This window comes from Sus scrofa, chromosome 13 (genome assembly GCF_000003025.6).
Source record: "Sus scrofa isolate TJ Tabasco breed Duroc chromosome 13, Sscrofa11.1, whole genome shotgun sequence".
Classification (NCBI taxonomy): Eukaryota; Metazoa; Chordata; class Mammalia; order Artiodactyla; family Suidae; genus Sus; species Sus scrofa.
In genome coordinates, this window is record NC_010455.5 from 24,635,917 (window position 1) to 24,656,887 (window position 20,971).

At 42.5% G+C, this 20,971-nt stretch overlaps 1 protein-coding gene and 1 long non-coding RNA gene across 7 annotated transcripts in view; one reads left to right on the plus strand and one right to left on the minus strand.

The window, feature by feature from the left end:
- Positions 1-20,971, minus strand: part of LOC110256427 — a 200,114-nt gene that overhangs the window by 144,268 nt on the left and 34,875 nt on the right. The gene's annotated exons all lie outside the window — the stretch shown is intronic.
- ENTPD3 (ectonucleoside triphosphate diphosphohydrolase 3) overlaps positions 1-20,971 on the plus strand; it is a 36,064-nt gene that overhangs the window by 12,338 nt on the left and 2,755 nt on the right. For both annotated transcript variants that reach the window (XM_005669376.3, XM_003358380.4), the window contains exons 4-10: positions 2,355-2,472; positions 9,403-9,553; positions 12,071-12,230; positions 13,195-13,425; positions 17,774-18,046; positions 18,213-18,323; positions 19,547-19,684. In XM_005669376.3, coding sequence (XP_005669433.2) covers positions 2,355-2,472; positions 9,403-9,553; positions 12,071-12,230; positions 13,195-13,425; positions 17,774-18,046; positions 18,213-18,323; positions 19,547-19,684 — 1,182 coding nt within the window. The remainder of the gene's footprint in view (positions 1-2,354; positions 2,473-9,402; positions 9,554-12,070; positions 12,231-13,194; positions 13,426-17,773; positions 18,047-18,212; positions 18,324-19,546; positions 19,685-20,971) is intronic.

The following is a 20,971-nucleotide window of genomic DNA, read 5'->3' on the forward strand; positions in this document are numbered from 1 at the left end:
CAATGAACTATGACGGGGTGGGAGTGGATCATGTCAGTGAGAAGTAAGATTGGGCCTCAAGGCTACCCCTGTCGGCACATGAGCAGGTGCCTGAGGGGCCTCCATTTCTCCAGGCTCAGAGCACAGTCTCTGGCTGCACCCACTCTGGTCAAAATTGAATCCTATTTTTCTGGAGTTACAAATACAAATGGACTTTCTTCCTTCTTTCTGGTTTGGCCCAGCCGCTCTGAGCATTCTTCATGAAAGGTTGGAATAAAGAAGCTTGGAGACAGGCAGGCACCCTCTAGAGTAGCTGCTGTTCTCTTATCAGCATCAGGCCTGGAGGGGCTGTGGAGGGGGTGGTGGGAAGGTCAGCAGCAGAGGGAAGGGAAGAAAACAGACTGCTACAGAGGCTCAGACCTCTGGAGTACCTGGTGTCCTTCAGTTTCAACTTGTGCTTTAATCTCACAGTGAGCCTCTGCCTGGAACAGACTGTGGACAATGCCTCCCTTGTGCAACATGGGGGGTGTCATGTCAGGATCCCAGGCAACATGCATCAGGATGAAAAGCTAGGTACAGAGGCTGTCCAAGTTCAAATACCAATGTACACGGGATATTCTATCTTAATAGCATGAAGAAGCTAGAGCAACAATTTTTTTTAATTTGGTCCTGTTTCAAATGAAGCAAGCATTTGTGATAGAAAGTTCAGAATCAGGGGATGGGTTAAATCAATTATTGTATATCTCACAGCGATTGTGATGAATGTCCTAAAAATCATGATATCAGGAGTTCCCATTGTGGCTCAGTGGAAAACAAGTCTAACCGGCATCCATGAGTACACAGATTCAATCCCTAGCCTTGTTCAGTGGGTTAAGGAGCTGGCATTGCTGTGAGCTGTTGTGTAGGTTGTAGACACAGCTTGGATCTAGTATCGCTGTGGTTGTGGCATAGGCCAGTGGCTACAGCTCTGATTCAACCCCTTGCCTGGAAACTCCATGTGCTGTTGGTATGGCCCTAAAAAGAAAAAAAATATCATGATGTCAGTATTTTTACTGATAGGGAGAGATGTTCATAATACACTTTTTAAGTAAGAAAAGAACATTGGAGATAATTATGTGCATTGTAATTCTGTGTTGATTTAAAAACATGTTTAAACATATATGTGTCTACGTAGCTGTATGCACGTAGTATTATTTGTTTTTCTTTCCTCTTTTTCTTGCTTGGTAATTTTATTTATTTTACTTCACTGATTTTTCTAGAGAGCCTGTATTTATTGAGCAGCTACTAAGCATCAGGCAGATGGTCTCCTTTTACTTCTGAAAGGAAGTTGTCTGAAGATGAGGGAACCCAGAGAAGCTAGACCTTCTACCCAGTATCATAAAAGTGGAAATTCATCCAATTTGACCTCTAGAACCCAATGTCATTTCGGCTAACTAAATGGTGGGTTAATTGGGGAAAAGCTGCCACCCAGAAGCCTCTGATGCCCTGAGCTGACTTCAGGCCCAACCGTATACTGACCCAGGTCAGCATAACTCACTCCAGTGCCCCAGGCTACTAATGCAGACTCCTTCCTGTACAGGTCCAGTCCAGGGCCTGGGCTGGGCGCACCTTCAGGCGAAGCTCCCCAGTACCTGCCTCAAGCTGGGTGAGATGGCCAGCAACACCAACCTCCTGCCATTTGTTCACACATGTGTCACCAAAGTGGGATAATATGTAAACATTCATTAGCACTTTGGTTTCTTCCCCGTTAAGTGGGAATACTTTCATTCTGAAGGCTTATGCAGATATCAGTGTGTCTCTCCTTTGTGAGAACTTTGTACCGATGGTTTCCTTTTGGTTGTTTATTCCCAGGCTGCTAGGCTTGGAAGTTTGGAGAATAGAGGGTAGCAGGTGGCTGACTATTCATTTTCCTCCTGAGACCCCAGGTGGCTTCTGTTCCCCCACGGCAAGTCTGGATGAGGAAGAATCAGGAGAATGTCTTTGCATGAGGGATGCCTGGGGTATTCATTTTCAACCTTGGCTGCATATTAGGATCAACAAGAAGTTTTAAAAACTGGTGGTGCCAAAGATTCTGATTTAATGGGTCTTGGATATAGCCTTGGCATTGGAAGTTTCAAAATTTCCCCAAGTGATTCTAAGGTGTGTCCAAGTCCAAGAATTGTGGCCTAGAACACTTGACCCACCTCCCTCCAAAATTCATGGAGGTAAAGTTGGTTTGGAGAAAACAGTTTTTTCTTCCTGGTCAGCTCCTGCCTAAATGAAGAAGTGTGGGTTAAGCTTTTGGGAGGAGTCAGGGTTGTCAGTAGCCCCCTGGGAAAAGGGATCCTCAGAGATGTTGAGCCTATTTCTGACTCTCCCTCCCCTCTTTTACACAGTATGGAATCGTGCTTGATGCTGGGTCTTCCAGAACCACAGTCTACGTGTATCAGTGGCCAGCAGAGAAGGAGAATAATACTGGAGTGGTCAGTCAGACCTTCAAATGCAGTGTAAAAGGTAAGGCCAAGAGTGTCCCAAGGTCCTTCAGAGGCCTGCAGGGATCCTGAGAGGCTGCCTGGAGGCAGAGACTGAGCATCGGGCTTGGTATCAGGGAAATATGAGACCTCCTGTTAGTGCTGCTACTTATCAGTGCAGTGACCTTAGGCCAGTTCTTTGCTTTTCTGGGTTTCAGATGTCTCATCTATAAAATGGGGGAGGAGCTCAAAAATTGTGGATGGTGTTAGCTTCTACCCAGCTGCACTTTCATGAATGCTGGTGGACCCACTCCTGGGTCTGAATCACTTACAGTAATAGCTGTAGCCTGAGTATCAGCATTTTCTCACACTGGTTCTTTGAGTCCCAGTTTGCTCAGGATGATGTAAAAAGGGCCAGATGGTACATGCTCCCACAGTGGGTTGTGTTACAGAAAGGGAACCCTGAGATTAGTGAGTCTGAAACATTTATAAAGGGCACCTGCCTTTTGCTCTGGAGGGAAACCCTATCTGTATCTTCCAAGCCTGTTTGTTATGCAAATATCCTTGAAAAGATAATCCAGAACAAAGGCAGTCATTGCCTCTTGTCACAAGACATGCAGAAACAGGAGAAACTCATGGAAAATTGTATACCAATAGGCTGTGTATGTCAGTAGGGAGGTATCACATAGAGAGAGGTAGACAGGGGTGGACGGTAAAAATGTAAGAATATCTTAGGTCACAGGCTGGTTAAAGAAGGTGGTGAACTCTCTTTGACCGGTGAGCTGCCAACCCTTGAAAAAGAACTTTATCAGCATCTTTAATGACTCTCCACACACTCCCTGCCTCTGCCACAACATATCCTGAATGTTAGGTTTACTGTTTGCTTGTTCATCTTTATAATTGTGTCCTTGGGCATTGAGTTTTTCCTGTTTTTGAAAATGAAATCAAGCACATACTTATAATTGAAGCTGAACATTTACTCTTCTGTAATGTATTTTGTTCACTACCACTAGGTGTTTAAAATTCATCTATGTTGTTATGAGTAGCAGTATCTCATTTATTTTTCCCTGTTGATGGATATTTGTATTTCCCCAGTAACTAATAATGTTAAGTATCTTTTCATATATTTATGACTATTTCTGTCTCTGTGAAATGCCTTTTCATGTCTTTTGCTCATTTTTGTACTGAATTGCTTGACTTTTTCCTACTGGGTCATAGGAATTCTTTGTATATATTCTGAATATGAATGCTTTGCTAATATTATTATAATATGTTGCTAATACCCTCTCACAGTTTATGGTTTGTCTTTTTAGTTTCTTCATAATATTCTTGGTCTGCTATATGTAAAGCAGGTAGCAAATGCCTGGCATACAGTGGGCACTCAATAAGTGTTAGCTATTATTAATCATGGGGCACCACACTTTAGAGCTCCCAGTGGATATCCTTGCCAAAAGTTTACTATCACCCAGTTTTAAGATCTGTTTTTACCCCCCAGTTCAGCCAAGTCAGTCTTGATGGCTTCTGACTGTATGGAGAGGTGGCACTTTCATGGGGAGGGACATAGGCAGTCTCTCAGGGGAAGGGGCCCTTGGCCCATCCTGGATGTGATTTAGGGGAGAGGCAGGGTCATGGAGCCTACACTACACCCATAATTGGATCTTCCCTTTGATCACAGTAGCCTCAGGGATCCATATATACTCAGAATGACCAGAAGACCACAAACTTCAGCTCAAGTTAAAGTCTGGCAAGTGTCACCCCCTCGAGACATGTGGCTAGCCAAGCATAATTTGGGCTTTTAGTTTCTCAGTTGCAAACTTTCTCAGGTCTCCCCTTCCTTGGCCAGTTTGAGGAAGTAATGAATGCTTGCTTTCCCAGTGGCATTTCTTGGATTTCTGGGTCCCTAAAAATGTCTTTCTTGGGGGTCTCTGGTGAGTATTTGTCCTCAGGTGCTGCTGTTTTCCATGAGTTCACTGGGTGCTGCCTTAGTTGCTGGTCCCCACGCTGGTGTCTGTAGAGCTGGCTGCTTGCTGTAAAGCCATTCCCTGGCTGGCACTGTTTCCTTGCCTGGCCTTCATATCTTTCACAGGGAGCAGGACTCGTGCTTACTGCTGCCTTCTCCCACAAGCAACATTCAGGTTTTCCCTTTAAACCAGCAGTTAAAAATTCTTTAAACTCTACTGGAGCGTAAACTTGAATACCTCCTCCATGGCAATATCTTCAAGAGTTGCCCAGGGACTAGGCCACTACGGTGTTGAAAAGCATCCTTTGCTTAAACACATGCTTTGGCTTCTGTCCACCTCAAATAAGTCTATACCATCTGTTCAACACTTTAAAATTCCTAGACTGGAATAGCACTTTTAGCTCTTTTCTTTTTTTTCTTTTTGGCCATGCCTGTAGCATGGGGAAGTTCTGGGGCCAGGGATCGAACTGTGACACAGCAGCAACCTGGACCACAGCAGAGACAATGTTGGATCCCCAACCCACTAAACCGCCAGGGAACTCCTTTAACGCTTTTCTTGGGGTTGTGAGTCCCAGTATCCCATAAGCCTATGAACCCAATTTCCTTTTCCATCTGAGAAGCTTAAGAAACTTATGAAAATAGGCCCTCAAGGGACATGCTCCAATACTCCACATTTCAGCATTCTAGCTGGGCTTCTAACCAGTCCCTATCCACAGACCAGCTCTGCAGAATATATTTTGTTTGCTCTAGATTGGACTACACAATCCCCTTACTATAGTGTTATGAGCTGATTTGAAAATCTCATTGATTGCTTGCTTCATTTATGTATTTAATAAATATGTATTGGGTGCCTGCTGTTTGCCAGTGCTGTTCTTAACACTGGGAATTCTAAAATAAACAATATACAAAGTTTCTGCTGTTATAGAACTTATAAATGATGGAGAGACAATAAATAAATGGGTATAAGATGTATGGGAGACATGCTTGAAGAGAAACCAAACCAGGTAGATAGGTAGAGAGTGATCATGCTATTTTAGACAGTATCATCAAGAGAGAGCAAAGAAGGAAGAGCAAGCAGAGACAAAAGTGAGATGAGAGGGTGAACTGTACATATGTTTGAGGGAAAAACAAGCTGAGCAGAGGCATAGCAAGAGAAAAGGCCAAAGGTGGCAGTTGCTCAGCTTTTTCTAGGAAAAGCAAAGGGACCAATGTGGCTGGGGCAAAATGAGTAAGAGGAACAAAGGTAAGAAATGAAGACAAAGCCGTCCCTAAGGCTGGCTCATAGAGGGCCTTGAGATGCGGTAAGGGGGTTGACTTTTACTCTAAGGAATTTTTTTCAAACTATATTGGGAAGCCATTAGAAGATTCTGACCAGGGAACTAACACAATATGACACGATTTTAACAGGTCCCTTTGCCAATACAGAACACATACCCAAGAGATTAAGATTAACCAGGGTTTTTAGAGCAGTGGAGAAGGGAAATGACATTATGGCGGTTTGGCCTAGACTGATGCTTCTCACCATGGGGCAGTTTTGCCCCCCAGGGAACATTTGTCAATGGCTGGGAAAGTTTAGATTGTACAACTGGGTTTGGCAGTGCTGCTGGCATCTAGTGGTAGAGGACAGGGATGCTGCTAACCATTGCACAACACATAGGACAGCCCCCCACAACAAAGAATTATCCAGCCCCCAACATCAGTAGTACTGAGGCTGAGAACCTCTGACTGAGAATAGTTCTGGGGAATGGGGTGAGAAGTACTCAGATTTAAGAGGTATTTTGAAAGAAGAACCAAAAAGGTTTTATGATAGAGTAAATGTGTCATCTAAATTGATGGTGTCTGAGCATCAGTTCTGACCCAAGTAACTGTGTACATGAAGGTTCCATCTCCTAAGAGTGGGCAACACTAGGGGTGGAATTGGTTGAGGACATGGCAGGGATTAAGGAATTTGGATTTGGACATATTAAGTTGGAGATAACTATAAATCTTCTAAGTCAGGGACAGCAAGCTTTTTCTGGAAAGAGCTAAAGGATAAATATTTTTCACTTGTTGGTCATATGGTCTCTGCTGTAACCATTCAACTCTCCTCCTTTAGCATGAAAAAAAGCCATAAATGATATGCAGAAAAACTAGAATGTATGTACTTCAAGAAAACTTTATCTCTTTTGTACATGCCTAATGGGATATACCCTACAGACAAAAGGAACTTTAAAAAATCTGGAAGTTCCCCTTCGGCGCAGCAGTTTAAGGATCTGGCATTGCCACAGCTGTGGCGCTTGTTGCAACTGTGGCATGAGTTTGACCCCTGGTCTAGGAACTTCCACATGCCACAGTGTGGCCAAAAAAAGAAAGGGGAGGGAACTTTTAAAAAAATCTTGGAGGGAGTTCCTGTTGTGGCGCAGTGGTTAACGAATCCGACTAGGAACCATGAGGTTGCGAGTTCGATCCCTGCCCTTGCTCAGTGGGTTAACGATCCGGGCGTTGCCGTGAGCTGTGGTGTAGGTCGCAGACGCGGCTCCGATCTTGCGTTGCTGTGGCTCTGGCCTAGGCTGGCAGCTACAGCTTCGATTCGACCCCTAGCCTGTGAACCTCCATATGCCGCAGATGCAGCCCTAAAAGACAAAAGACAAAAAAAAAATAATAATCTTAAACTTTTCAATAATCCTACATTGGTGGTAGTGCTGGTATTGTCATTGTCATACTGGGACTGTTATGTGTGGATTGTGAAATAAAGCAAATGAGTCATTAGGTTGGAGGTGCTGGGAAATAGGATTTTTTAGCATAGGAAAAGGAAGATATAGATATAAGAGCAGTGAATTCAAGGAAGAAAACTGTAGTTTTGAATGAGAAATACCACTAAGTATGTATGATGTATTTTCTCTTGAAATTAACTTTTCCCTAGGTGTGTCTTCTGGAAAGGCTTACAGTGAGCACCCTAGCTTCCAAATTTTGGATGCTAAATTCCACTACTCAATTAAAAAAAAAAAAAAAAGGATTTCTTGAAGAAATGGCAGATTCCGGATCTGGGACAGGAAGTGTATAAGGTCATTGATATGTCTTATATCAGAAAGCAGAGAAGTTCTTAAAGGTTTCTGGGATCATGTCAGCCCAAATTGAAGAGCTCCCCTGGACAAAGATGGGCCATCAATAATAACTGGGAGTTCCCATTGTGGCTCAGTGGATTAAGGACCGACACTGTCTTTTTGAGGAGGCAGATTCAATCCCTGGCCTCACTCAGTGGGTTAAGGATCCAGTGTTGCCAGAAGCTGTGGCATCGGTCTCAGATGTGGCTGGGTTCCAGTATTACTGTGGCTGTGGCACAGGCTGCAGCTGCAGCTTCCATTTGAGCCCTGGTCCAGGAACTTCCATATGCCCCAGGTGTGGCCATAAAAAGAAAAAAAAAAAAAAAAGCATGATAACTGCAGTGAACTGAAGCATATCTAATATATCTTTAAATTCATATGTTCTTCAAGATCCAAAACAAACAAAAAACCAAAATCCCTCATTGGTTAAATTAGGAAGATACTGGAGATGTGATCTATATTTTTTAAGCTTATAAATCAAGGGCAAGTATCAAGCACTCATCCTGCCTTCCCTGTACAAACTGTATTCTAGGGTAGCCAAACGGTTAATGACTGGGAAGTTTTCCTCTTATAAAAACATTTTACAGAATAGAAACAGACCCACAGACTTTGAAAAATTTATTGTTACAAAGGGGCCAGGTCCAGGGTGGACTGGGGTTTGGGATGGAAATGTTCTAAAATTAGGCTGTAATGATGGTTGTACAATGATAAACACAGTAAAGTTCATTGAATTTTTTTAAAAAAAGCATTTTAGGTAAAAAGTGATGCAAGAAGATGGAAATAAAATATCACCATTTCATAAACCCTAGTGGATCTAAGCAGTGATCACTGATGCCTGTTAACAGCATACAGAGAAAAACAACCAGACACTTATTGGAAGTGCACATTAATCCCTATAAATTACTCTTTCTGAAAAATCCACACCTGAATCTGATTAAGCCTCTGAATTCAGTTGCCAACTTATAGGAAAAAAAAAAAAAAAACTGGGACCAAATAACATTAAATGAAGCATGGGATGCAATCAACAAATTCTAGGCTGTGGGAAACTCTATAAGGCAAATGAAATTTCAAGGAAAAAAATTTAAGTATGAAGAAAAAAACGGAAAGGGAAGGCAGAATTTATATATTAAAAGAGACTTAAGGAGTTCCCTTGTGGTGCAGTGGGTTAAGGATCCAGTGTTGTCACTGTAAGTGGCCCAGGTCACTGCTGTGGCATGGGTTCAGTCTCTGGCTTGAGAACTTCCATATGCCATAGGAGTGGCCAAAAAAAAAAAAAAAAAAAAAAAAAGAGAGAGAGAGAGAGTGATTTAAAAGACATATCAACAATTATAATGGATGGTATTTTGACTCTAGTTCGAACAATCTAGATAGAAATGAGGTGGTGAAAAGGAGAGAAAAAATACGAATATGGAGGGTGCATGGGATTTGTTACACTCTTTTCCATACTTTTATTTATATTTCAAATTCCCATAACGAGAATTTTTGTTTGTTTGTTTGCTTGTTTTTAGGGACACACCTGCTGCATATGGAAGTTCCCGGGCTAGGGATTGAATCAGAGCTACAACTGCCGGCCTATGCCACAGCCACAACGATGCCATATACTTAACCCACTGAACAAGGCCAGGGGTCAAACCCACATCCTCATAGATACTAGTCAGGTTTGTTAGTGCTGAGCCACAGTGGGAACTCCCATAATGAGAACTTTTTAAAAGGAGGACTTGGGTCATTTTTTTCACCTTTGAAATACCTCCTTCCCTACTTTGGGAGTTGACTCATTGGTGTGACCACATGGCACTTAACACATACACCTGTTTTCAACCCTCTACTAAAACCCAATAATTTCCAAAGCTGATTTGTTTTGTATTTAAAAGTTGTACCACTCTTGTTGTTTCCTGGGAATGCTATGAAGTGCAGACTGCTTGCTTTTCAGGCTCTGGGATCTCTAGCTATGCGGAAAACCCCCAGGATGTCCCCAAAGCCTTTGAGGATTGCATGCAAAAAGTCAAGGGGCAGATTCCAGCCCACCTCCATGGATCCACCTGCATTTACCTCGGGGCCACGGCTGGAATGCGCTTGCTGAGGTAAGGGCTAGAATGGCATTGAAGGAGCCTGTTGGAACAAAATAGCCTGGAATGTGTTGAACCTTTCTATGACTATAACTCTATTTCTGGGAATAAGTCCAAAAAAAAGAAGCCCATATTCTGCCATAAATTCAGGCTTTAAAAATTAGGAAATGTTTAGTCTTTATTTTAATACTCAGAAATAAACGGTTCTAAAATTGATTCCCTTTCCCTTGATTTTACTGAGAACTCTGAAAAAATGGAAAGGAACATAAAATCTACTTGAGACATAGACCTCTAGTTTTTACAAAAAGTAAAAATAACCCTAACCCTAACCCTTTTACTTTTTTACAAAAAGTAAAAACTGGTTTTGACCCTCTGGCATTTTGACACCTATGAACAACCAGTTCCACTAAGTTCAACCCACTCTATTACTAAGCTGTGTAGCTTCCATTCATGTACAAAATGTCACTGAGATCTGATTTCAAATAATGGGATTTCTAAACCTCACCCCAGTCAAAGCCTTTGGAGTTATTACAAAACAAACATCTCATTTCATCCAATTAAGCAGTTCCTTCTAAGTATGAAGCCATGACATAGCCCAGTTGCATTATTTTCGAATGTCCTTTCTCTTCATTTTTTTCTCCATTACATCATTTCCTTGACCTTGAAATAAAAGAACAATAGGTTTAAAAAAAAAAAAAAAAAAACACCAAACTGAAATCTATCTAAATTAAAGGGTAGAGACTGCTCTATACTTTGAAAATAAGGCTTTCTCCCCAAAAGATGACACTCATTCTGCTTTGAAGCCACTTTGTCTGTGATCCCAGGAATGTAAAATTACATGTATTTTCTTCATTTGCCCACAGGAAGAAAATACAAAGGAATAAACAAACAGAGCCACTTTAACATGACTATTAAAAAAAAAAAAAAAAAAAAAAAAAAAAAAAAAAAAACCATGACACACCCTCAGTTGGATGGGGCATTTTCTTTGCAGTTTTCCTCTCCTGTTTCTATCCCTATGCCCTGGTTGACCACGTAGAATGCAGAAGTAAGTCATATTTCCTTGCTCACTCTTGAGATCTCCGGTGTGGTTTCAAAATTATTGAGTTGGAGTTCCCATCATGGCTCAGTGGTTAACAGAACCAGACTAGCATCCATGAGGACGCGGGTTCAATCCCTGGCCTCACTCAGTGGGTTAAGGATCTGGCGTTGCCATGAGCTGTGGTGTAGGTCGCAGACGTGGCTCAGATCCCGCATTGCTGTGGCTCTGGCTTAGGCTGGTGGCTACAGCTCCGATTCAACCCCTAGCCTGGGAACCTCCATATGCTGCCGGTACGGCCCTAAAAGACGAAAAAAGACAAAAAAATTAAAATTAAAAAAATAAAATTATTGAGTTTACCTAAGATAGAAATAACACAGAAATCCCTTCCTTCTGCCTTTTCTTTCTTATGGAAACAAAAAACCAATCTTTTTCTTGCTGCTTTCCTCCCAGTCCTTTCAGTGAGAAATCATTCAAAGGTTCTATCATTTATAGTCCATGACAAAACCATGGAATAGAAAGTTCATCACTTGGGAAAAAAGTGAAGGTCCCACTTGAATAAATTAAATATTAATTCCTCCTTGTAAAACTTCCTGATGGTGATCCATTTTTTCTGAGGAACTAGCTGATATTTTAATTGCTAGGAATGTCAAATATATTATTTAAAAAAAAACAATAATGAGAGTCCTTGAGTTGGGAACTGATAAAACTAGGAAAATTCTTAATTATTTTCCAAGCAGTAATAATTTGCTACTGAACTAGAATGGACATCTGGTTGTAGCATTGCCCTTTCTTCTTCTTGAACCAAGAGTGAGCCAGTGCCCTTGACTTTTTTAAAACCCACTAATGAAAGGGAAGAGTCTCCCAAGTGAGCTTTCTTCCATAGGTTAAAATGGCAGTAGATGAATGATATAATTGTTATATCATGAGTGTTATGTTATTTTGCCATTCCTCCATGGGTCAGCACACAATGGATTTCAATTCAGTGACAGCCATGATGGCCATCATATCCTCTCATAATGATGCCATCCCAAAGAGCATAGCAAGGACAGCTGAGAACTCAACCTTTTTCCTTTCCTCCTACCTCCTAAGCTCCCCTTCCTTCTGGCCTTATTAGAGGGCTTCTTTTTACGGTGCCCGAAGAGATTACTTATGCCACTCCTACATCTTAACCGTTATTTCCTCTGCTGATCTGAGAGCAATAGTGATTGACCAAGAAGCTCTTTTGATTAGTTGGTTGCTACAGAGCAGAAAAGGAATAGGTAGGGGAAGAGAGAACAAGTGGTATTTTTACTGGCAGTTATTTTCCTGCTTGGCAGTTTGACAGGTAACAAGTGCATCCTGCCTTCGTGGTTGCCTGGTAGACTTCAACTTGCAAAAGGGGTTGCTATATCTTATATACATCTGGAAAACTGTCCCTGCCTGCAGGGGGTTGGGAGGTTATTTTAAGATTGTTGTCTAGGCACTCAGCCTTTTGTGTTCTGTGCCTTGCATAGGTTGCAAAACGAAACAGCAGCTAATGAAGTCCTTGCAAGCATCCAAAACTACTTCGAGTCTCAGCCCTTTGATTTTAGGGGTGCTCAAATCATTTCTGGGCAAGAGGAAGGGATATATGGATGGATTACAGCCAACTATTTAATGGGAAATTTCCTGGAGGTGTGTGAAAACAAATGCATGGTTTTTAATCTTTCTGTTTATCCTTTCCCCTGTGTTGGTAGCTTTAGCAGAGGTGCATGCCAACAGAGCCATCTGTCCTGTGTCATTTCTATCATATAATGCATTTTGGAAACACCTATGATACAATAGCTAAGAAAAGACATATAGCTGGGGCAAAACCTTGGGCAAGATGTTAACAGAATCAAATGCATGGGGGAAGAAAAATACCATCACTTTATTAGCTAATTAGAAACTGGAGGCTGAGGAGGATCCAAATCTAGCAGGTGGGCTATGGATCATTTGAAGGGTACTAGAAAATGACCCTTCCAAGAAGTTCTGTTGTCATCTGGAACTTATAGAGCCCTTAGGTAGCCTGCTTCCCAACTCATTCTGTGTCCTCAGATCTCCTCACGCTCTAGTCCCCATACCTCTCTGCTCCTTTGGTGCAGAGACAGCTGACTCCAAGAGGTAATCAGCATGTCAGAGAGGGCATAAACTGAGAGCACCCATACCATGTCCAGCCTAAGACCTATTTTCTTCCCTTTAAATATATTTAATTTTATTTAATTTAGTTAATATTTTGGAAAATTCACATAAAAATTTACATTTCTAGCTTCTCCTGACCCCCTCACTCCCCAAAAGTTGGAAGAACTGGTCAAAGCAGACTCACATTCTTGCATGGCAACAACTAACTAGAACAAAGAGTAGATCATGCATTCCAGACTTTGCCACGGTCCCCACCATTCCCTATTGCTATGCCTAATTTATTTCACTCATTTATGTTGCCTGTCCAGTCCTTGTAAACATTTGAGTTCACCACCCTTAAAATAAAGGAGAGGTCTGGCTCTGAATGCTCCCCATGTCATATTTCTTACAATAAGAGATGAGTCTCGGGTGGAGGACCCTGGCCAATCAGAGACGATACCATTGCTCTTTTTTCTTTCTTCTTTTTCCCACTATGTAGAAGAGTCTGTGGCATATGTGGGTGCATCCGAATGGAGTGGAGACCACAGGTGCCCTGGATTTAGGTGGTGCCTCCACCCAAATATCTTTCGCAGCAGAAGAGAAGGTGGGGCTGAACACCAGCGACATTATGAAGGTGTCCCTGTATGGCTATGAGTACACACTCTACACACATAGCTTCCAGTGCTACGGCCGGAATGAGGCTGAAAAGAGGTTTCTGGCACTTCTTCAGGTACATGAGCTGGGGCAACAGGTGTTCCCTCAGGGGTCTTGACTGAGGGGAAGATGCCTTGCATTTTAGGTATCTGTCCTTTCCACTCCAATTAGAAGGTACATGGAAACAATAGCATTTTCCTATCTACTTGTGAGGGTTCAAGCTCTCTCTCTCTGATGTGCTGACCATTTCCAATGTATTTGAGTCAAAAGTCCAGGGGAGGAGTTCCCGTCGTGGCGCAGTGGTTAACGAATCCGACTAGGAACCACAAGGTTGCAGGTTCAGTCCCTGCCCTTGCTCAGTGGGTTGCGGTGAGATGTGGTGTAGGTTGCAGACGCGGCTCGGATCCCGCGTTGCTGTGGCTCTGATGTAGGCTGGCAGCTACAGCTCCAATTAGATCCCTAACCTGGGAAACTCCATATGCCCTGGCAGCGGCCCAAGAAATGGCAAAAAGACAAAAAAAAAAAAAAAAAAAAAAAAAAAAAGTCCAGGGGAATTCCAGAGCTCCAGCTGTTTTGTAAATGATTCAGGACATGGGATCCCTTTATCCAGACAAATTGTTTTAAACCAATAGATAAATAAGCCTGACAATGTTGAGACTGCCCTGAGTATAGACGAATAATAAAAGTGGTCACAAGAAAAATGTTTGCTGACAGAGGAGACAGCAGAGCCCTCTCCAGGCTCGGCCTCATTTTATTGCTTTTTGTTTTTCGTTTTTGTTTTTTTGTCTTTTTGCCATTTCTTGGCCCGCTCCCGCAGCATATGGAGGTTCCCAGGCTAGGGGTCGAATCGGAGCTGTATCGGCCTCATTTATTTATTTATTTTTTTAATTTTAATTTTTATTTATTTTATTTTTTTTGGTCTTTTTGACTTTTTCAAGGGCTGCTTCCCGTGGCATATGGAGATTCCCAGGCTAGGGGTCGAATTGGAGCTGTAGCTACTGGCCTACGCCAGAGCCACAGCAACGCTGGATCCGAGCCTGAGTCTGCAACCTACACCACAGCTCACAGCAACGCCGGATCCTTAACCCACTGAGCAAGGCCAGGGACCGAACCCGCAACCTCATAGTTCCTAGTCGGATTCATTAACCACTGCGCCACAACGCAAACTCCTCGGCCTCATTTTAGATGAGTCTATATCAGGCAAGTTTGAGGCCCTTTATATGGTGGGATTTTAGAGCAACCAAATTCCATCATATTGGTCAGTAATTCACATGGTAACTGCTTCCTGGCACAGATGGCTACTTAAGTCACTAATATAAACTTGCCGTTAGGGAGTTCCCATTGTGGTACAGTAGAAATAAAACTGACCAGTATCCATGAGGAAGCGGGTTTGATTCCTGGCCTCACTCAGTGGGTCGGGGGTTCAGCATTTCTGTGAGCTGTGGTGTAGCCCACAGATGTGGCTCAGATCCTGCTTTGCTGTGGCTGTGGTGTAGGACGGCAGCTGTAGCTCCAATTTGACTCCTTGCCTGGCAACTTCCATATGCAACAAGTGCAGCCCTAAAAAAGCAAACAAAACAAAACAAAAAACCTTGCTGTTAGTACTGTGTGTGTCAGTGAGGGCACTAGCACCGTGGATGCAACCCGAGATCCCAAACTCCAGTGCCTGGGGGACGTCAATCTCAGCCATGACTGAGAAGGGAAGATGAAGACAAAGGGAAAATGAAGGGAAGGGGCCTTGACCACTTAGAGGGGTACAAGGCCAACAACTCAAGCCCACAGATCCTGGCCTCTGATGGGACCCAGAGGCTAGGAGCATAGTGGACACAGCATCAGTAGGTTAACCCCCGCACTCCAACCTATTTGGTCACTGAGGAAGGAAGCAGTATTCCCCAGCTACTAGCATGCAGAAAAGTTGGGTTGGTTTAAAAACACAAAGGTGTTGGGAGTTCCCCTTGTGGCTCAGTGGAAATGAATCCAACTAGTGTCCATGAGGATTCGGGTTCAATCCCTGGCCTTGCTCAGTGGATTAATGATCTGGCATTGCTGCGAGCTGTAGAGTTGTAGTGTAGGTCACGGAGGCAGCTTGGATCCCATGTTGCTGTGGCTGTGGCATAGGCCGGCAGCTACAGCTCCACTTCCACCCCTAGCCTGGGAACATCCATATGCTGCAGGTGTGGCTCCAAAGAGCAAACAAACAAACAGACAAAAACAAAAAACAAAACAAAACAAAACAAAGGTATCACAAACACTTCAGACCCCACAACGAATAGTCATGCACCAGCAGAACTCACTTCTTCAGACCCCCACATTTACTGAATAGTCATGCAGAGTCGGTTGTGAGAATTCACCCTCCAATTCTGGCCTATTCCCCCGACACTTTTCTTTCAACCTCGGGAAAGTCTGGAGCCCCAGTACACATGCCACACGTATTGTCGGGAGAGCTGGGCACTGCTGGGGAAGGACAGGGCAGGGACCCTGCAGCAGCCCTGAGCTACTCTTTCATGGCTTAGGAGACCCAGTGCCCACCCCAGACTCGCATCTCCCCCCTCTCTCAGCCAAACCAAACCCCACAGGGAACCCAACCAAACTTTTCTGTCTGCGTCTCCTCGTCTCTGTCTCCTTTTATTTCTAGCAATGCTTAATGTCCTTTCCTCTAGCTCTGGCCCTGGAGGGGGAGGAGGGGAGGGGCTCCTCTGATAGGAGAAGGGAGGCAGGTGAAATCACCCTTTTCCCAAGGTCAGTGGAAGTCTGAGAAGCTAACCTCTTAAATTTGACTGGCCCTGAGGAAGTTGGTGTGTATGTATGTGTGTGTTTACACCCACAAACTCCTACAATGTTTGTTAAAGAATGACTGTCTATGTACCCAATAGTCTACAGTAGAGAAGTGAATAGTGCACCTGAATGAGGTCTCATTGGATTTGAGAATTCAGGTCTCAAGGTGTGAGCCTTGGACTAGGGGCAGAGGTAGGAGACCCCAGCCTCTGACTGTAGACAGATCACAGGGATGAGGGTGGATTGTCTCCAACTTGCCTGAGAACATCTAGATGCCTGTAAAGGTGGCTCTGCTGTCTAAACCTTCTGACTCAGGTAAGGGGAAGGATCCAGGTGTGATGCGGATTACCCACAAATGCATGTCCCCACCTGCCTGACCAATACTTTCATGTTCCAAAGATATGTTGCCAAGCCCCAATTTAGAAGGTTCCCAAAGATTATTGCATCATGAACACTGGTTGAGTAAATGTTACCAGTCCGGGTCTCGTTTTTCTGGTCTGTAATGTAAGGGGCTACACAGTGTGGTGAGAATGACACCTAAATATATGCTTTGCAAGTTACTTCCTTAATGAGGAGTCTTCAGTCACCCTAGGGCTCAAGTCCCACTTGGAGAGCATGGTAGATGTTAGGGACATATATTCACTTCTCTCCCTCTTAAGATCTTTTCTTCTGTTTTTTGTTTGTTTGTTTTATCTTTTTTGTCTTTTTAGGGCTGCACCTACAGCATGTGGAAGTTCCAGGCTAGGGGTCTAATTGGAGCTGTAGCTGCTGGCCTATGCCACAGCCACAGCAATGCCAGATCCAAGTCACATCTGTGACCTACACCACAGTTCAAGGCAACGCCAGATCCTTAACCCACTGAGAGAGGCCAGGGATCAAATCTGTGTCCTCATGGATACTAGTCAGATTCATTTCTGCTGAGCCATGATGGGAACTCCTCTTTTTCTGTTTTAAAGTAATACATGTTCAGTGAAAAAAAAATTAGAAAATACAGACATAAAAAATATAAATTATAGGGAGTTCCCATTGTGACTCAGGAGCTTATGAACCCAACTAGTATCCATGAGGATGCGGGTTTGATCCCTGGCCTCACTCAGTGGGTTAAGGATTCTGTGTTGCTGTGAGCTATGCTGTAGGTCACAGATGTGGCTTGGATCTGTCGTTGCTGTGGGTATGGTGTAGGCTGGCAGCCACAGCTCTGATTCAACCCCTGGCCTGGGAACTTCCATATGCTGCAAATGCAGCCCTAAAAAGAAAAAAAAAAAAAATATATATATATATATATATATAACAAATTTTAAAAAAGCAGAAGTATACTGGTCATTTTATTATAAAAGAATGTACAATTTTATTGTAAAAGTGTCAAGCTATACAAAAAGGTATTAAAATAAAAATGAAAGAATCTCCCTCCAGTCCTACTCACTGAATGTCTTCATTGATCACAGCCTGAGATGCTGTGGTTCAATGCTTTCCTGGTCAATATATAACTTATTTTCTTTCCTATTTTAATATTCCATAATTTATCAACCATTCCTCTATGTCCTTTTTTGCTACTACAACAGTAACATAGAAAACTTTATACATATAGACTTATGAATTCTTGGGCCTCCAGAAAAGAGTGATTTCTAACACCTCACTTTTGTACATAGGAGTCTTCCACAGAGACCACATTCACTAACCCCTGTTACCCTCGGAATTACAATACCACCTTCACCTCAGCACACGTGTTTGGCAGCCTGTGCACAGTGGACCTGAGACCTGAAACTTATGACCCTGACAACATCATCACTTTTGAAGGAACTGGGGACCCATCACTGTGTAGGGAAAAGGTGGCATCTCTATTTAACTTCAAAGCTTGCCATGACCAAGAAGCCTGTTCCTTCAATGGGGTGTATCAGCCAAAAGTTAAAGGGTCATTTGTGGTAAGAGCAAAACCATTGAAAGATTCCTTTTTTCCCCACTGAATATTTATGTCTCACCTTTCTGGTTTTCCTCTGCTGACCTGCTTCCCATTTTCTTATTCCCCATCCTGGAACCTCCATATTATATCCCATTCTGAAAACTTTCTTCTGTCTGACTTCCCTACAGGCTTTTGCAGGATTCTACTACACAGCCAGTGCTTTCAACCTCTCTGGGAGCTTTTCCCTACACACCTTCAACTCAAGCATGTGGAATTTCTGCTCACAGAATTGGAGTCAGGTCGGTATTTAAAGAGAAAGGATCCTGGAGTTCCCATCATGGCGCAGGGGTTAACGAACCTGACTAGCTCCATGAGGACACAGATTCGATCCCTGGCCTCGCTCAGTGGGTTAAGGATCTGGCATTGCCGTGAGCTGTGGTGTAGGGTCACAGACGCGGCTCAGATCTCGAGGTGCTGTGGCTGTGGTGTAGGCCAGCAGCTATAGCTCCGATTGGACCCCTAGCCTGGGAACCTCCATATGCCGTGCAAGTGGCCCTAAAAAGACAAAATTAAAAAAATAAAATATAAATAAAATAGAAAGGATCCATATCACTACAACATGGTAGAGCAGAGAAAATTCTGTTTTGTGTGCATGTATGTATGTGTTCTGAATTTACCTTTATGCTGTTCTGCTTCCTCCACATCCATAAGATGGGGATCATAGGGACCCCACATTGTACTACTTTGCAGATTAACATTCTAACCATGGGTGCATGGTTAAAACAGTGTTTGGTACAAAATAAGCACTCTGTAAACTTAGATTGTTTTTACATGATGTTGTATAGGGATTTTTTTTTTTTTTTTTGCAGTATAAGGGATGTGGTGTATATATACAATAGAATATCATTCAGACATGAAGAGTGAAATTTTTCCATTTGCAACATGAGTGGACCTGGAGGTTACTACGCATAGTAAGATAATTAGAGGAAGGCAAATACTACATGTTAATACATATATGTGGAATCTAAAAAATAAACATAAAATAGGGATATCTTTTGCTATTGTATTTTTTTTCTTTTTGGGCCATCCAGTGGAGTTCCCAGGCCAGAAATTCCATCTGAGTCGCAGTTGTGACCTAATCCACAGGTGCCACAACATTGGATCCGTTAACCCACTACTCTGGGTGGGAACTGAAGCCCCATCCTGTTGTTGCAGAGATGCCGCGGATCACGCTGCACCACAGTGGGAACTCCTAATGTATTATTTTACAATAATTTTTTTTTTTGGCTGTGCCTGTGGCATACAGAAATTCTTGGGCCAGGGATTGAACCTGTACCACAGCAGCGAGCAGAGCCGCAGTGACAACACTGGATCCTTAACCAGCTGCACCATGAGGGAATTCCTATAGCAATTTAATTATGAAATTCTGGGTGATAAAATTCTTAAATATGACTGCTTAGCTAAAGTGTTCTGAATATACATTTTAAAACTTGCCTCCTCCCTGTTTTGAATCTGCTTTCAGCTTCCACTGCTGCTTCCCCGGTTTGATGAGGAGTATGCGCGCTCCTACTGCTTCTCAGCCCACTACATCTACCACTTGCTTGTAAATGGATACAAATTCACTGAGGATACCTGGCCCCAAATACATTTTAAAAAAGAAGTAAGTCAAAGCACAAGTTGTTTTCTCCTCTTTCTCTCAAAATAGACGTTTGTGTATGTGTGTGAAAGAAATGTAGAAAATAATTGTAGATTTAAACTTGCTGTAAAGGAACTGAGGAGTCTTGATCCCTGTGAACTTATGAGAAGAGATGATGAAGAATTCAGAAGAGGTGGTCGCCAAAAACCCTCCACATGAGTTAAGGACTGGAAGCTAAGAACCATGGAATCTGAGCTCTGTGGGGGCAAGACCTGCTTTCTCATCCTCATATTCCTAGCATTCTACACAGGGTTGAAAACCTGTAAAGTATTTAGTAATGTTTGTTGAGTGAATGCATTAATAGGTTAAGGAGCTGAGACTTTTCATCCTGAAAAGAAGCTTCAAATATAACAATTTTGTTAAGAGGATAGTGACTAACTGCTCTCCATTTTACACAGACGTCAGAATGAGATACATGCTGTAGAGCATGAAGGATAAATAAGCAGCATTAAATAAGAGTTTGCTCTTGGAATGAGTCTGAGGTCACTGTACTCACTCTCAAGTGTGCAGAATGGTCTGATGCTGGAATGACTGCTCTTACCAGATGACTGTTTGGTGAGGGGCCTCTGTACCTTGATTTCGGGACTCAGACTTGCTGATATGCTCATCCAGCAGCAACCCAGTTCCCTGGGTTCTGGGAGGGTTTTCTCATTTCAGGAATAGCTAATATAAAGCCTGAAATATGTCTGGAGTCAGTCTGTTCCATATTAGCTTTGGCAATAATTAGATTGAAACAAGCAATATCCAGCATTAGGCCTGGGACTGTTTACTTTTACATAGATAAAATTGAATCATCTACAAAAAAATAAGGATGTCTGGAGGCCTGTAAGGACTGTTGGTGGTATCTATTCACCAAGCTTTGTTTTTAATGAATCTAATTACCAGGAAAGTATATTATGAGAATGGGTAATGACTTTCCATTAAATACCAATTTGGGTGGATACAGAATTCTAGGTTTCAAGTTCTTTTCCTTTATTTATTAAGAATATTATAGTCAGTCAATTAGTATTCAAATATGAGGGTATGAAAAGACTTCAGAAGATTTATCACATGAAGATTTATATCTGAAATATTTTTGGAGGAAGTGATCAAATAAGAAGAGAAATAAACCCAGATGGTATAAAAATAGCAGAAGTAAGAAGAAATAACATTGTGGGTTAATATTTATATTAAAAAAGAAAACTAACACCAAAGTTAATTAATCCATTAATTAACAATTAATTAATGGAATAACTGTTATGAATCCATTTA